The 16,567-nt window shown below is 37.6% G+C and overlaps 1 protein-coding gene across 5 annotated transcripts in view; it reads left to right on the forward strand.

Annotated features, from left to right (window-relative positions):
* The window catches only part of kiaa1549la (KIAA1549-like a), a 220,515-nt gene extending 206,441 nt beyond the window's left edge, over positions 1–14,074 (forward strand). For 2 of the 5 annotated variants that reach the window (XM_057837451.1, XM_057837454.1), the window contains 4 exons: positions 4,090–4,235; positions 6,503–6,657; positions 6,745–6,820; positions 11,720–14,074. In XM_057837451.1, the coding sequence (XP_057693434.1) occupies positions 4,090–4,235; positions 6,503–6,657; positions 6,745–6,777 (334 nt within the window). In that variant the 3' untranslated portion in view covers positions 6,778–6,820; positions 11,720–14,074. The remainder of the gene's footprint in view (positions 1–4,089; positions 4,236–6,502; positions 6,658–6,744; positions 6,821–11,719) is intronic. The other 3 variants (XM_057837452.1, XM_057837453.1, XM_057837455.1) reach the window with 3 other exon arrangements.
* The last annotated feature ends 2,493 nt before the right edge of the window (positions 14,075–16,567 follow it).

Genomic DNA, 16,567 nt, shown 5'->3' on the forward strand with positions numbered 1-16,567 from the left:
TTTGAATTTTTTTTTAAGTTTGCGTTTGGACTCCACCAAAACACTAGGGACTTTTTCCAATTAACACGACTTGAACCTACTGCTGGACAACTGAAAGACAAGGAGCAACGGACTATCTCTCTTCCCCTCTCGCTCTAAAAAATAACTTGCGCACAAAAGCGCGACCGCCGGGTCCCTGCCTGTCTCATACAGATTTATTTTACAGCCTTTTGAAAAGGAGTAAATCTCTTGCTCAGTAACAGGCAGCATCCATCGTAACGTTGTGCGTGCGTCTGTTAAAGGTGGCCGGGCGGCAGACGTGTCTTGAATTTTGTTCTGCTACGAGCGTCTGTCATAAAGTTATTAGGGAAAATCATCGTTTTTGAACATTTATGAATCATAATCAAATCGTCACGTATCGAATCGAGCTGCATTTATTAATAGATTTTATGGCACTCCCTTAATATGAACGTTCAACCCTGCTTATCAACCTGAGATGAGCTTGGCTCTAGCACCACCCATCAATTCATTTTCTGTACCACTTATTCTCACAAAGGCTGCAGAGGTTATGATGCCTATATCCCAGCTGACTATGGGCTGGAGATGGAATTGGTTGCCAGCCAATCACAGGGTGTAGCCACTCATGACCTTTTAAAATGGTATTTTTAAAAAATGAAATAAAGAATGGATTCATTTTCAAAACCTCAATGTATACTACATGAGCAAACTAAATTCAAATGCAACCATGAAGGTGATTATTCCATCGCATGAACAGAAAGAGTTACGGTAAAAAGGTGTGCTTGAGAAGAACAGAGTGGGAAGATGGGGCAGAATATTAAACAAGCAGCATTTGAATGAATTTCCAATTCACCCTCCCCAACAATACCAGCTACCTCTCTCCATCATAAGTCAGTCGGCATCGTTAAAGAAGCAGCTTTTTCATTTAGATGCTGTATGAGCTTCTTGCTGAGCACACGACCGCCCTTTCGCAGCACTTACATAGAGTACAGACTGCCATCTGGTGAACAAAAAAAAAGAAAGCAAAATTACCTATGGAGTCATCAGAAATCTGGGAAATTTATATGCGTTTTTTGCAGCAAGGGCGAGAACCAAAAGTGGTATTTGCCATGTGGCAAAATGGATTTTGCCATGTATCTCGTTTTTTTGTTCGCTTAAATCTTCCTGGATTTTTGCTCAAACCAGTAGCATTTTTACATGGCAAATGAAACAGTGGGAAAAGTACAGCACCTTTTAGTCTGATCCAGAGGCGTAGCAAGGGTCCCCGGGGGCCCCAGGCAACATGGGACCCTTTGAGCATGTTCAAGTAAGGGGGACAGTTGAACTTGGAGCAATAGCATATTTAATAAAAGTCTAATAACGCCTCGCTCTCATAGAGCGCTTTTTAAGACACTCAAAAGTGCCCCCCCCCATTGCATTATTCATTCACTTCACACTATCCTTGATTATTTACACACATTTGCCTTAATAAACAAAATGTACTTCAGATTATTATTATTATTGTGCTTAGTACACATATCTTTACACATACCGTATTCTACTGACTAGCTGGTAAGTTATATTGCTTTTACTTAATAAGGATAACATTCTGGCACAGAAGTGAATCATGTAACATCTTATTATGGAGATAGAATAGTGCCAAAAGAAGTGAGGTTGTAAAATGAAAATTATCCCTGTAAAATGACCAATTTTAACTAACAAAAACACTTGTATTTCCAAATTTTGCGTTGTAAAGTAAACATGAAAAAAAAAAAAAACTCAAAGGAGTAAATTGTTCTACAAGTTGTTTTTTTCTGTTTGCAAGTATTTTTTTGCACGTGTATTTTCTTCACTATGGGTTAAAAATTACCAATTACAAGTGCACAAGTTTTGTCATATTCTGTTTGAGTTTTATGAGCCAAAAAAGATACTCGTAACCTAGTTTTAAAATAAATTTAAAAAATACCTGTAAAATGACTAATTTTAACTTGTAAAACAAAAAACAACAACTTGTATTTCCAAATTTTGTGTTGTGATATAAACATGGGAAAAAAACAATGTAAAGAAAATAATTCTACAAGTGTCTTTTTTTTCATTTACAAGTAATTTTTTTTTTTCCTACGGGTGTTTTTCTTTGCTACAGGTTAAAAACCACCAATTACTACCTCACGAGTTTTGTCTCCCCCTTGTCGCGTTTTCAGAGACAAAAGTCACTTGTAACCACAGACGAAAAAAACTACTTGTACATCGAAATAATCTGTTGTAAAACACAAACACAAAAATATCATTCCAAGTCGTGGTAAAAAAAACAAGACGTTAAGAGCACAATCTAGTGAGCAGTTCTTCCGGTGTTTTTTCTTTAACCCTTGTGCCGAATATTACATTATATGTAATCTTTTGATGGGTTTTGTTTTTACATCAAAGAGAAAGCATAGGGGGAAAAAAACTCCAAATATTAAATATTTCCTAGGTTCTTAAAACAGGCAGACGTTCCAAATGCAAATTTGCCGTCATTTCTAAACCTTCGCATTAAGTAGCCAAAGAACTTGAAGGCACGTGACTCGAAATTACAAACTATGTAACCATTGACTACCATTATAATTCATAAATTTGGATTTATTGTACACCTGACGAATTTTATTGCAATTTTCGTGATTTTCGTATCAATCCTTTCAACGACGGTCAAATAACATGTGAGACAGATATAGAGTGTATTTACACCCCTAACCCAGCAGGTGGCGCAAAAGACCACTAAATGATTTTGCATGCAAACTCCATACTGTTTAAAAGCTAGATTTTCGAGTGCGCGCTGCGTGCGGTCATCTTGGCCATAAAAGTGGCGAAAACTAAGCACTTTGCTCTCATATGGATGCACAACATCATTTTAAGATGCTAAACTAACACCTTCCCTCTTAAAGCAAATGTGCAATGCGAATATAATGTAAAGAACGCTCTCCTCGACGCAGCGGGAACGAGTGGGATCAACCAGCCGACGTAACAGGAAAAACACGAAACGGTCGCGCTAATAACGGCTCTAACTTATCATAAGAACTTGATGGCATGAAGAGGAAATACTTATATTCGTTCATGGATTCACAGATTAATCCCCCAACAAGTGGGGTGGCCGTCCTCTGCTCGAAATGCGCACCTTACGCTTACGCCTATTCTCGTTCTCAGAATATGCAGCGCTTGTGACGTAGGACAATAACAGGACTGGTTGCTATGGGAACGTACGCAGCGGCATACCGCATACCCAAGAAAACTTGCTAAAAGCAGTATTAAAATTGCTAATAAAATCGTTTAGGATTATTTTAGATGCATATATGTTATATTTTTCTTATAGAGTATTCAACAAGGAATACGATAAACCCATTAATAGACTTTCTTGGGAAAAAAATCCCCATTTCTTTAAGTAGTCACATGAATAATGAGGTGGCCTGTGAAAGCCATCAAAATTTATGACAGAAAGAGATTTCTCATAAAATTATTAATAATTCACTCTAAGCACATACATACAGAATTTAAAGCGAATGGACTTGGTTTGACATGTGTGCTAATTGAGACGGTTGACTGAATAGATATCTGCTAAATGATTCCATGGTGTAGTACCACATATGATACTTGTACCTACGATGGATCAGTGAAAGTGAGAGTGCTAGTTCTTTGTGAACATTATCCGTTGACCCTCTGGGGCCCCCTGCTGGCTGGGGGTCCTAGGCTATTGCCTGCGTATGGCTACGCCTCTGGTCTGATCCCCTACTTTTTGCTCAATATTACATTTATTGTCTTCGGGTGGGCAGAGCTTGTCCGTGGGTGGGCACTGCCCCCCCTGCTAACGCCCCTGATTCTTAATGTCTTATTCTCCTAATGTCTTATTAATAATTATGGCTGACAAATTATGAAAACTTTAAATCCAATAACACACATTTCACATTCACATTGTATGGATTTTTTATTTTTATTTTTTTTCTAGTAGCAGTTCCATCTTTTCCCACCTTGGATGGATTAATTTGTCTTGCTTGAAACTTAAAATTATTGTTTTTTTTTTTTCAGGATACATTTAACAATTTCACACTCAGTAACCATCAGCTAACACTGTTTTACCATTTCCAGTTCTACTCCCGATGTTAGCCTGAAACCTCGAGTATCTGAGGCCTCTGATCTGCAGGACCAACAGCACAATGGCGCTCCCTACTTGCCATTATCGAGGACCACCTTCCCTGCTGTTACTGTTGACCAGTCCATCAGCACCTACTCAGGTAAAATAATAATATACAGCAGATATTTCAGATTTGTGAACATACTAACTTTCTGCTTTCCATATTGCATCAAATTTGGAATATTTATTAGAAAAGGCAGAAAATAACCACTTTGTGGTTGGTATTTTAGGAGGAAAAAAATAAATCAAAGAAACATACAATGCTGGCCACAAATATTGGCACCCCTGCAATTCTGTCAGATAATGCTCAGTTTCTCCCAGAACATGATTGCAATTACAAATGCTTTGGTAGAGATAGAAAGGTGCCATTGGATGGTTGTCTGAGGCAATGAACACCTTTAGAGGTTATTTTCTCTCCCCCTTCTGAATTGGCTTGTCCAGTTGGACAAAACAGTTGTTGCTTGTCGAACAGTGGACCGCCCAGGACAAGCTTTTTACATCTTCCAAAAGCTGCAGTTTGCCTACACTGCTGGCCAAAAGCATTGGCACCCCTTCAATTCTGTAGGATAATGCTCAAGTTCTCCCAGAAAATGATTGCAATTACAAATGCTTTGCTAATAATATCTTCATTTATTTAGCTTGCAATGAAAAAAACACAAAAGAAAATAACAAATTAAATTAAATCATTGTCATTTAACACAAAACTCCAAAAATGGGCCGGACAAAGTATTGGCACTCTCAGCCTAATACTTGGTAGCATAAGGTTTTGACAACATAACTGCGACAACTGCTTCTGGTATCCATCAAGAAGTTTCTTATAATGCGCTGCTGGAATTTTAGGCCATTCTTCTTTGGCTAACTGCTCCAGGTCTCTGAGATTTGAAGGGTGCCTTTTCCAAACTGCCATTTGCAGATCTCTCCACAGTTGTTTTACGGGATTCAGGTCTGGACTCATTGCTGGCCACTTTACAAGTCTCCAGTGCTTTCTCTCAAACCACTTTCTAGTGCTTTTTCAAGTGTGGTTTAGGTTATTGTCATGCTGGAATACCCATGACCTCTGAGGTAGACCGAGCTTTCTCACACTAGGCCCTACATTATGCTGCAAAATTTGTTGGTAGTCTTCAGACTTCATAATGCCATGCACACGGTCAAGCAGTTAAGTGCCAGAGGCTGCAAAGCAACCCCAAAACATCAGGGAACCTCCACCATGTGTGACTGTGGGGACCGTGTTCTTTTCTTTGAAGGCCTCATTTATTTTTCCTGTGAACTCTACATTGATGCCTTTTCCGAAAAAGCTCTACTTTTGTCTCATCTGACCAGAGAACATTCTTCAAAAATGTTTTGGGCTTTCTCAGGTAAGTTTTGGCCAACTCTAGTCTGGCGTTTTTATGTCTCTCGGTCAAAAGTGGGGTCTTCCTGGGTATCCTACCCTAGAGTCCCTTTTATTTCAGACGCCAACGGATAGTACGGGTTGACACTGTTGTACCCTCGGACTGCAGGACAGCTTGAACTTGTTTGGATGTTAGTCGAGGTTCTTCATCCACCATCTGCACAATCTTTCGTTGAAATCTCTCGTCAATTTGGCTTTTCCGTCCACATCTAGGGAGGTTAGCCATGGGTTTTACACTTATTGATGACACTGCGCACGGTAGAAGCAGGAACATTCAGGTATTTGGAGATGGACTTGTAGCCTTGAGATTGCCCATGCTTCCTCACAATTTTGCTTCTCAAGTCCTCAGACAGTTCTTTGGTCTTCTTTCTTTTCTCCATGCTCAATGTGGTACACACAAGGACACAGGACAGAGGTTGAGTCAGCTTGAATCAATTTTAAGTGATGCTAGTGTGATTTAGTTACAGTACAAATTAGAGAAGCATCACATTATTTTTCAAAGGATGCCAATACTTTTGTCCGGCCCATTTTTCGAGTTTTGTGTAAAATGCTAATTTTTATTTTTTTTTTTTCCATTCTATTTTGTGTTTTTTCATTGCAAGGAAAATAAATAAAGATATCACTAACAAAGCATTTGTAATTGCAATCATTTTCTGGGTGAAATTGAGCATGATCTGACAGAATTGCAGGGGTGCCAATACTTTTGGCCAGCACTGTATGTACTTGAACATGTTCAGAAGCAAGGATATGTAATTCACTGACTTGTACCTCTGCCATTGTTTATAGCATAGTCAGCTTTTTAGTGTCCTATTTTTTTTTTTTAATTATTATTATTATAAAACAGCAACAGCGCATCATGCATTTATTTATATAAGTGTATAATTTGTTTTAAAAATACTTGAAAATGTCCCAGAGAAATGTCTATGAATCTGGAAAGTGGCTTTATTCAACAATGAATTCTGTTTCTTTGCCTCAAGGAAACCCAATAACAGCAGTGTATGCTATATCAGCCAACCACCCAGGTTACTCAGACTACTTCGTCATGTCACCTCCGTCTTCGTACCGTAGTCCATCCTGGATGTCCTACCCGCCTGAGCCAGAAGATCTTCCACGCCAGTGGAATGACCCACCGGTGAGACACATTTTGCTGTGTAATATGTGCTTATTTGTGAAGTATGGTAAGCCTAGTAAATGATGCGGTTCCTCTGCCTCTTCCCAGCAGAGCTCAAGACACCTCGAAACCATCTGCTGAAGCTCCCCTTCCCCAACCCAATGTGGAAACAATCAGTAGCTCTGTGAGTATAATCGTGTCACTACTGTCATGCTATCCGAGGGACATATTGAATATTAAGTTGTGAGGTGCTACTTTTTTGTTTGTTTATTTAATGCAACTGTGAGTTCACATTGATTACTTTTCTGAACGATGCAATAATGCAAATGTCAGTTCGAACACTGTTGCATTATTAATGTCTCAACTGTTGAAAACTAAGTTTTATAAAATGCATGGAATCTTTCTTTCATCCCTAAAATATTATGGCAAGTAACAATTAAATTTTGTAATCATCACGTGCCATTTATAATTTCATAAATTTCCATTCCTTCCATAGATTCTATAGTTAAGTTTAAGACCTTGGCTAAAAAGGAATATGCGTTATTGCAATAATACATGACTATCTTTTGGTGTGAATCTAAACACAGAAATGCAAGAAAAATCAAGAACTTGTTCTATACGGTTATTTGCAATATTTGACTGAGCAGGCCTCAATCAACTCCAAGTTTAGGTACGCCCTGCATATGCATAACTTTTAGATGAAATATTGCATTACAAAAGCAGTTAAGAAGCTCACCCACACCTTTCTCGTGATAATTAGACTTTCTATCACATTGTTTAAAAAAAAAAAAAAAAAAAACAACAACTTTGAATTGACAGTAAAATACTGGCAGAATTATATCAGTTATATCCAGGAAAATTGTAAATCATTCATTGTGAAATTAACAACAAACTACCATGAAAAATTATTTTATATCAAGTATTTATATTCAGTACTATATAACTGTTGTTTTACATCAAATTACTGTATACAGTAACCTCATTGAATCATGTTTTCTAACCTTCTACACTTTAAATGTCTGCAGTAGCTATGAAATTAGCAGGTTTGAATGTCAATACAACAATATGAATCCAGACTACAGAGGGGGGACAACAAGAAAAGGTGCAACATGATGTCAGCACCATCAAGAGTGGATATTTCGATTACAGTATAAAACATAACAATGTCAAACTTTTACTATCATGATTTTAAGTTAAAAAAAAATCAAGAACATTTTAACCTTACAAAACTGTTGTTTTGTGCAGCCCTTTTAATTTTTATTTTTTATTTTAGTCTTAGTCTTTTGAACAAAAGTCCTTATTAGTCTTAGTCATATTTTAGTCATTTCAAAATGTGTTCGTCTTCGTCTAGTTTTAGTCGACGAAATCTCATACAAATGTCGTCTAGTTTTAGTCGACAGTTACTCAAAATGTTTTCGTCTGGAAAATGTGAAGTTTTTAGTCCAAAAATAAATAAAGGTTTCCAACTATTTCAAATGGACATAAAAAGATGGGCATATATTGTTGCTTCTTCAAGGACAATGCCAACTTGGTGGTGATAACAGAAACTCAGCAGGAAAAGCAGTCCATCATTTTCAATGAAACCCACCTGGAAGTCACGAACTGTATGTAAAAGAATGTTGTCCGAGCGTTTAATGCTAGGAAGTCATGGACTCTTTTTTTTTTGTAAGAGGCTAGCTAAAAGTTGCACACAATCAGTGATTCCCAATAATTGCTCATTTGATAAACAAAACAGCTGAAGTGGGCTATTGGCAAAATGCCGTTTCGCCAACTGGCTCTCCTCTAGATTTATTGAGCAGAAAAGTCAAGTGGCCCTGCTTTAGACTGGCAGATGTTTTAAGAGGACACTCGCCATTCTGAAGCTAATGCTAACACGACTGCTACACTAATGCTAGGAGTTACATTTGACGTCTGATGATCACTTAGCACAGACCTTTAAAGGCTAAAGCAACATTGCATATTTTCTCTTGCCAAGATAAGAAAACAAATCTTTCCAAACAAGCAAGATGGAGCACAGCCTAGCTTGATATGCATCCGAAACGCCGAGGAAGGAGAGGCACGCACATCTCACATGAGTGACACGACTCAAACACTGCTACGATGCAAACTGACGTACTCTACGTACATTAGTAAAGTGTCACGCATTGTGAACATATGACAGAAACGATATTGCATTTTCGTGTTGTTGTCGTATCGGCAGACAAAAACTGGCATTTGTCTCGTTATGTTGTAGTCTCTTGAGCCACGTTTTTAGCTCGTCATCGTGATGTCATTTTATTTATTTTATTTTATTTATACAGCACAATTCAACACAAGGCAATTCAACACAAGGCATGAAAAAATGGTCAATGAAATATTTTCGTTATCGCCATTGTTGACGAAAACAATATGTTTTCATGGTCATTTTTATTTCTCTGTAAAATTTTACAGTACATGTATTTTTTTTTTTTTTTTTTTAAGGGGTGTATATTTGGCAAACGGTGTTTCAGTAGGTGAAGGCGTAATCTCACTTGCACCTGGATAAATGTGTAATTACACTGGGCAACATGTCAGGTAACGCGGGCAGGCAGGTGGACCCAAATGCAGGGAAAGGGAGGCGAGGCAGATGAACGGTGCAAAAAATGATTTAATTAAAGCAACAACAAAAAACAAAAAAAAAATACGAAAGAAAGGCTGTGGTGATCCAAAGAAAGCACTGAGGCAAACAAAACTGTCACTAACAAAAGACTGCTTTTCAAAAAACTTACTTAAAACACAAGGGCTTGGATGGACGCGAATAATGATGATCAGAACATGGACATGGACATTGACAATGTCGCGACTCAACAAAAACAGGGAGCTTATATAGACATGGAGAAAGGGTAACGAGTCAACAAGGAACAGATGTGTGCCACAGGAGGATGCAAGTTGGAAGATACACTAGGAGCTGGCACAACAAATGAAATCAATGGGCAATCATAGGGACAAGTCACACTAGGAGAAAAAAAAAAACACAAAACCTAACACAACAATGTAAAAAAAAAAAAATCTTCTGTTTTAAGTCTGATAAATGTTTTTCTCCTATCAGGTTATATATTTTCTTCACAGTTTACGTATTTATCTACCAGACATCATATCACAAAACATGTTGTTCTTTGCCTACACGAACAGAGAACTTGTTGTTGTTATATGCACACAATTCGCCATATCCTTTAAAAATAAAAAAATAAAACAAAATAAAGTACAAAACATGGTAACTAAACATTGCAACTGAGCCTTCTTCATATTGCATGCTAACATTTATTTTGTTTTTGAGAAACAGGCACATACAGTGCTGGCCAAAAGTATTGGCACCCCTGTCTGTCAGATAATGCTCAATTTCTCCCAGAGAATGATTGCAATTACAAATGCTTTGGTAGTAATATCTTCATTCATATTTCTTGCGATGATAAAAAACAAACAAAAGAGAATTAAAAAAAAAATTAAATCATTATCATTTTACACAAAACTCCAAAAATGGGCCAAACAAAAGTATTGGCACCCTCAGCCTAATGCTTGGTAGCACAAGCTTTAGACAAAATAACTGCGAACAACCGCTTCCGGTATTCATCAAGGAGTTTCTTAATATGCTCTGCTGGAATTTTAGACCATTCTTCTTTGGCCAACTGCTCCAGGTCTCTGAGATTTGAAGGGTGCCTTTTCCAAACTGCCATTTTCAGATCTCTCCACAGGTATTTTATGTGATTCAGGTCTGGACTCATTGCTGGCCACTTTACAAGTCTCCAGTGCTTTCTCTCAAACCATTTCTAGTGCATTTGGAGTGTGTTTTGGGTCATTGTCCTGCTGGAAGACCCATGACCTCAGAGGGAGACCCAGCTTTCTCACACTGGGCCCTACATTATGCTGCAAAATTTGTTGGAAGTCTTCAGACTTCATAATGCCATACACAAGGTCAAGCGGCCCAGTGCCAGAGGCAGCAAAGCAACCCCAAAACATCAGGGAACCTATGCCATGTTTGACTGTGGGGACTGTCTTCTTTTCTTTGAAGGCCTCGTTTTTTTCCCCTTGTAAAGTCTATGTTGATGCCTTTTCCCAAAAAGCTCTCCTTTTGTCTCATCTGACCAGAGAACATTCTTCCAAAACGTTTTTGGCTTTCTCAGGTAAGTTTTGGCAAACTCCAGCCTGGCCTTTTTATGTCTCTGGGTCAGAAGTGGGGTCTTCCTGGGTATCCTACCCTAGAGTCCCTTTTCATTCAGATGCCGACGGATAGTATGGGTTGACACTGTTGTATCCTCGGACTGCAGGACAGCTTGAACTTGTTTGTCAAGGTTCTTTATCCACCATCCGCACAATCTTTCGTTGAAATCTCTCATCAATTTTTCTTTTCCATCCAAATTTAGGGAGGTTAGCCACAGTGCCATGGGCTTAACACTTATTGATGACACTGCGCACGGTAGACATAGGAACATCCAGGTCTTTGGAGATGGAGTTGTAGCCCTGAGACTGCCCATGCTTCCTCACAATTTTGATTCTCAAGTCCTCAGGCAGTTCTTTGGTCTTCTTTCTTTTCTCCATGCTCAATAAGGAAACAGGACAGAGGTTGAGTCACCTTTAATCTATTTTAACTGGCTGCAAGTGCAATTCCGTTATTGCCACCACCTAATATGTGCCACAGGTAAGTAACAGATGCTGTTAATTACACAAATTAGAGAAGCATCACATGATTTTTCAAAGGGTGTCAATACTTGGTGTAAAATGATTTTTAAAAAATCCATTTTCTTTTGTGTTTTTTCATTGCAAACAAAATAAATGAAGATATTACTACCAGAGCATTTGTAATTGCAATCATTTTCTGGGAGAAATTGAGCATTATCTGATAGAATTGCAGGGGTACTTTTGGGCAGCACTGTATATTTAGGCTCTTTGTTTTTCATATTTGTATATGAGAAAATTGACAATGTGATCGAGATAAACTAACATGTTTTTAATTACACAACCTAAAATTGAAGAAAAACTGCTTGTCATTCAGTGTTATGAATAATATTTAATGAACAATTTTCATTGAAACATGATTTACATTATATTATCGCTGTCTGGTCTGCAGGTGTCAGTTTGGGTGGAAATATGGCCTCCCATCTTTATGGATCCTGTCTGGAGTAAAAATGTTCTTCACCACTGGACCCTCATCCACCACATGGACTATATTCCATACCACCTGTAATCCATTTGCCCAGCTCTGCTGGCTGGACATACAGTCCAGAGGCCTTTATCATCTCGCCTTTGCTAAAACCAATCCCCTGTACGCCTCCTCACCTGGTCACAGATCTGCAGCCATGTTGCTCTACTCCCTGAGCCCTTGACGTCACAGGGCAAACCGTGGATCACTACTGAAGTAACCTGGCTCCTGTGTGCTTAACACTGTACAGCAAAAATCCCCTCACTGTACTTCATGGAGCGTGAATGGCGTGATGCAGTGCCTCTCTCACAACAGACATAGTGTGACCAATCTGTAGTCACATGGTAACTGTCAACTGCCTCACACGACACAGCACAATCATGCTGCCACATCATCAGTCGTTGACCGAAAAAGACAGTTAGTTTAATCAGCTATTGAACTGTCCGGACCATCCTGGGCTCGACGCCGCAGTCCGACATTAAGCCTGGGAACCCGGGGCTGAATTAAAATTCATGTTTCTTCTTTTATTTCTTTTTTTAAATTGAGTCCAAATGTCTTTGTGAACATTTTGCCACTGGGTATTGTGTATTTTAAACCTAAGTGAAAGAAATCAAAAGAAAAATAGGAGAAAAAAAAGAATTGTCGCTGTGTCTCAATTTTTGATTTTAGATATGTGCTTTTGTCTTTACATTTGTGCATTGATTATTGTAAAAATGTGGGGTTTTATTCACTCACTGTATTTCAAGGCAAAAAAAACACAGAGAAACGGCAGCTTTGTGGTCCATGTTTCTGTACTAAAATATACATTTTTCTTTCCTGAGTGAACAATGATATCATGAATTACTCACAATGCTCTGTCATTTGCTTATGAATTTTGTCTGTTAACAACCAGGCGACCCTGGATGCAAACTCAAAACTTGTTCAAACAAGTCATTACACTACTGTTACGACAGGTGTTCTATAAAAAATATTTAAAAAAAAACATTTTCCATTTGAGTCAGCTTTGAAGTGAAAACCTGCCACCATTATACGAAAACATTGTTTTAGGAGGAACAATGCTAATTTACTTGAATGATGTCTACTGTGTAAGGACATTTGATTCATTATTATTATTTAAAACTTTTTTTTGCCTTTTTCTGTCTTAAAGAGTGGATCAGTTGGCTGCATATTTAGTCACTGCACTAAGTTGTACTGCTGTTCAAGTCACCTTCAGGTACTGGACAAGCTGTAAATGTACCATTTTAATGTACTCCTGTATAAAGCAGATTATCTATTGAAGAGATTTATGCAAGTTGTGTTGGAGAGAGCTTTTCTTGGCATTGTTCAATTAATTAGTTTGGTTCACTACATTTATGGTGGACTTTTTATGAAACTCCTTGACTTTGTAAAGGATGTACACAAAACGTCTCATCCTATTGTTTACTCAATATTTACTCAATAGACTGAATTATATTGTGGGGAAAAAATGGTGATACACAAGATGTTGAATTCTGTCTGGCCAAATAGGCTTGTAATGTCTCCACTTCTTCATTTTTGTAATGTTCAGACAAAGCTAATATAGCCATACAAGTCAACATATTGCAATCATTTGTACAAGAATGTCACAGTCTAAATATGGACTATTATTGTCTCGATGGCGAATCCTGAGTACACGGTAGGCCTCCTGCAAAGAGCTCCTAATCAGCCAAATGGTTACCAAAGGAGATAATAGCCATAGATTCACCAAATTGAAATAAAGCAGCCAATATGTACAATGTTTGTCATAACATACCAAAAGAGTGTGTATAGTATTAGATGGCGAGTAAAAAGGCAAGGATGAAAATTCTACTTTAGTATAGAAGTAAACGTATTAAATAGTTCAACATGCAATTAGCACTTTTTTTTTTTTTTTTTTTTTTTTTTTTAAACCTGGCAAAATCAATGCAAAAATGCTGTTTTATAGCATTGTTCCTAAAGGAAATTGCATTATGTATAGTTAATCCCATAGGCTTTGGCCCATAGCATCAGTTATCTGAAATCACGAATCATAATTACAATGAATCATAAGAGTTTCTGTGTTTTTAAAATGTAAATGTTGCACAAAACCCAAAAGTTTATATACAGTATTGTTAATTCCATTTAAACATTTGATGATTGAAAGCTAACAGTAATGACAAAGTGATAATGTTACATATTTGGTCTTTGCTTGATTGCAGTTTGAAATGAGGATGTCTCTTCGAGCATTTTGATTTTTTTTTTTTTTTTTTCCAAAATGATCAGTTTAAAAAAAAAAAAAAACACCCATCTTAAATTAAAAATAAACAAAGCTACACATTGAGTGGAAGTCTAGTTGTTTATAATACATTTCCATTTAACTGTTCGTTTAATTTGATTGAATTAACAAAGGTGCAGGAGTGATCTTTACACAGTAACTGTAAGAAAGAGATGATGCTATGCTGTGTTGAACTGATGTGCAATGTATGTGCTTAAAACGGGCTGTGGCAAGATGTATTAATTTAAGAGGGACTCTGGGATTAACCGATTGTCAAGTTTTTTTCTCTCCTTTTTTTGCCATGTCTTTTTGGTGTGACATCTTGACGTCACACTGCTGTTGATGTCAAAGTGACTTAGAATGCTGTTGGATGTAGTTATGCAGAAAAGCTTTGGTGAACTGAAACAATAAAGATGAATTAATTACATTCATGTTGACTTTTTTTCTCCCCTCTCCACAGTTGACTTTAGGAAACCGCTAGAGGGGAGCATTTGCACATAAAAAGGCTTAAGCACCCTGTAGCATTCTCTGTAGAGCCAGTTTCCTCTTCTGTAGTCATCCACAAGGTTCATTCCAGAAATTTAAATTATCCATGTACTAAAATATAATGATAATAATAAACAAACATTAAATTCGTGTCTAAATTATTTTTACTTTACCATAACCGTGGTAACAATGCCGCAATATAACCAACACAAAATGGGTAACATAAGGCAAGACAATTTTTTTTGTATAGAACAATTCACGACTACATAACATAATTCAAAATGCTTTGTGTCACTTGAAAGTCAGCGAGAAATAGAAATAAAAACTAATGGATGAAAGCAAAAGTAATACAATTTTGTATTGGAGCAATAGGGGCAGTTATGACCATGCAGCAGTAAACGAGCGTTTTTCAGCCTGATTTAAAAGAACAAACCGTTTGAACACACTATAGACCTTCAGGTAATTTGCTCCAGAGGTGAGGATCATAATAACTGAATGTTGCCTCAACCTGCTTGGTTCCTGTTGGAACATACAGCAAACCGGTTCCAGACAAACTAAGGGGTCGACATGCTTCGTATAGGGATAAAGTAAATTAAACATGAATTCCGGTCCAACAGTAGACCAACTGTAATATTTTATAGTCAATCCTTTGACTCACTGAAAGCCAGTGAAATGATTTTATGACCTGTGTAATTTCCCAGATAGCAAAATATAACTGAAGCAGACATGGGCCAGATGTCCTGCAAATTCCAGCCCAACTTGGTAAAACCCAAGTGTCTTTTTGAACAATGGCCCAAACTCAGTAAGGAGTCACTTGCTGGATCAGCGACCAGTTTTGGGCCAGAATTGATCCAAAGTAGCAGACACGACATCAATGTATGGCCCAAACATGGCACACGTTACCCAATGTGGGCCAGATTTGTATCAAAACTGTTTTCAATATTAAATTTGGGGTCCATCTTGTTAAATGTAACATACTTTAATATGTTTATATTGCAAATTAAATTTGTCGATTAAAAGCAATAATGACAACACTTCTTTTTAATGCCAGTTATTAATGCTAACATATGAATGCAACACACAACAACATAAAAATACAACATTGTTTTTTCACAAAATATTTTAATTGGAGGCTCACCCATCTATGCAATCAAGGCAGTAACACATATTCACAAACACAAGGAGGAGGGGCTCAGTTTGAATAATAGTATTCAAACATTGAAACATTTACAGCAACACAAAATAAATGCTTTTTCCCTCCATATGTTGTTATGCAACAAATTTTGAAATACTTAACTTACAGACATGGCAGATCTTATGAATACATCACCATTTTATTAATGCTCGATTGAATCACTTGTTTAGTTCAGAAGTGACTTCAAAACGCAATTATGATTTTGAATAACGCACTTACCATAAAAATTTACGAACGCCGAGATAATGTGTCCTGAATCCTGCGTGTTCTCCTGTTTAAAGTGCCTGTGACACGAAAAAGCATGTTTATTTCATAATACACACGGTATTTTATGCCCCTGAATGATATGGGCCGCTTGGATGTGTGTGGAAGCGATCGCTATTTTTATTTAGTTTTTTTAATCCCGCGCCATGAAAATGAGTGACTTCCGGCTTCGGTCTTGCATGGAGGAGGAGGGCGCTGTACGGTAGAAGACGTCCTCTTCACGCTACAGTGTACTGTTGTGTATGAGGACGAAGGATTCAGCTGATTTTGCGGATTAATACGTTTATTTTTCGCATCACGGCAGCCAAACGGCTGCAGAAAAATCATTCTGTATGAGGGAGAGGCGTATGCGCCTTTTTGGAGTTTCAAAAGGTTCCCATTTACCGTGGATATTTACTGTGGGACCATTGGACTTACGAGGAAGTGAGTAAACATCTTGTTTTGTATTATGTCAAATATGAATACAGCGATTACAAAGTAAACACTACAAACTTCCTTTAAATGAAGGACGACTTACGTTTGATCATTGATAGGCATGTAAAAAGCACTCCTAATGCTCATTAGCATTAGCACGTTAGCT

Source organism: Corythoichthys intestinalis, chromosome 5 (genome assembly GCF_030265065.1).
Source record: "Corythoichthys intestinalis isolate RoL2023-P3 chromosome 5, ASM3026506v1, whole genome shotgun sequence".
NCBI classification, from domain to species: domain Eukaryota; kingdom Metazoa; phylum Chordata; class Actinopteri; order Syngnathiformes; family Syngnathidae; genus Corythoichthys; species Corythoichthys intestinalis.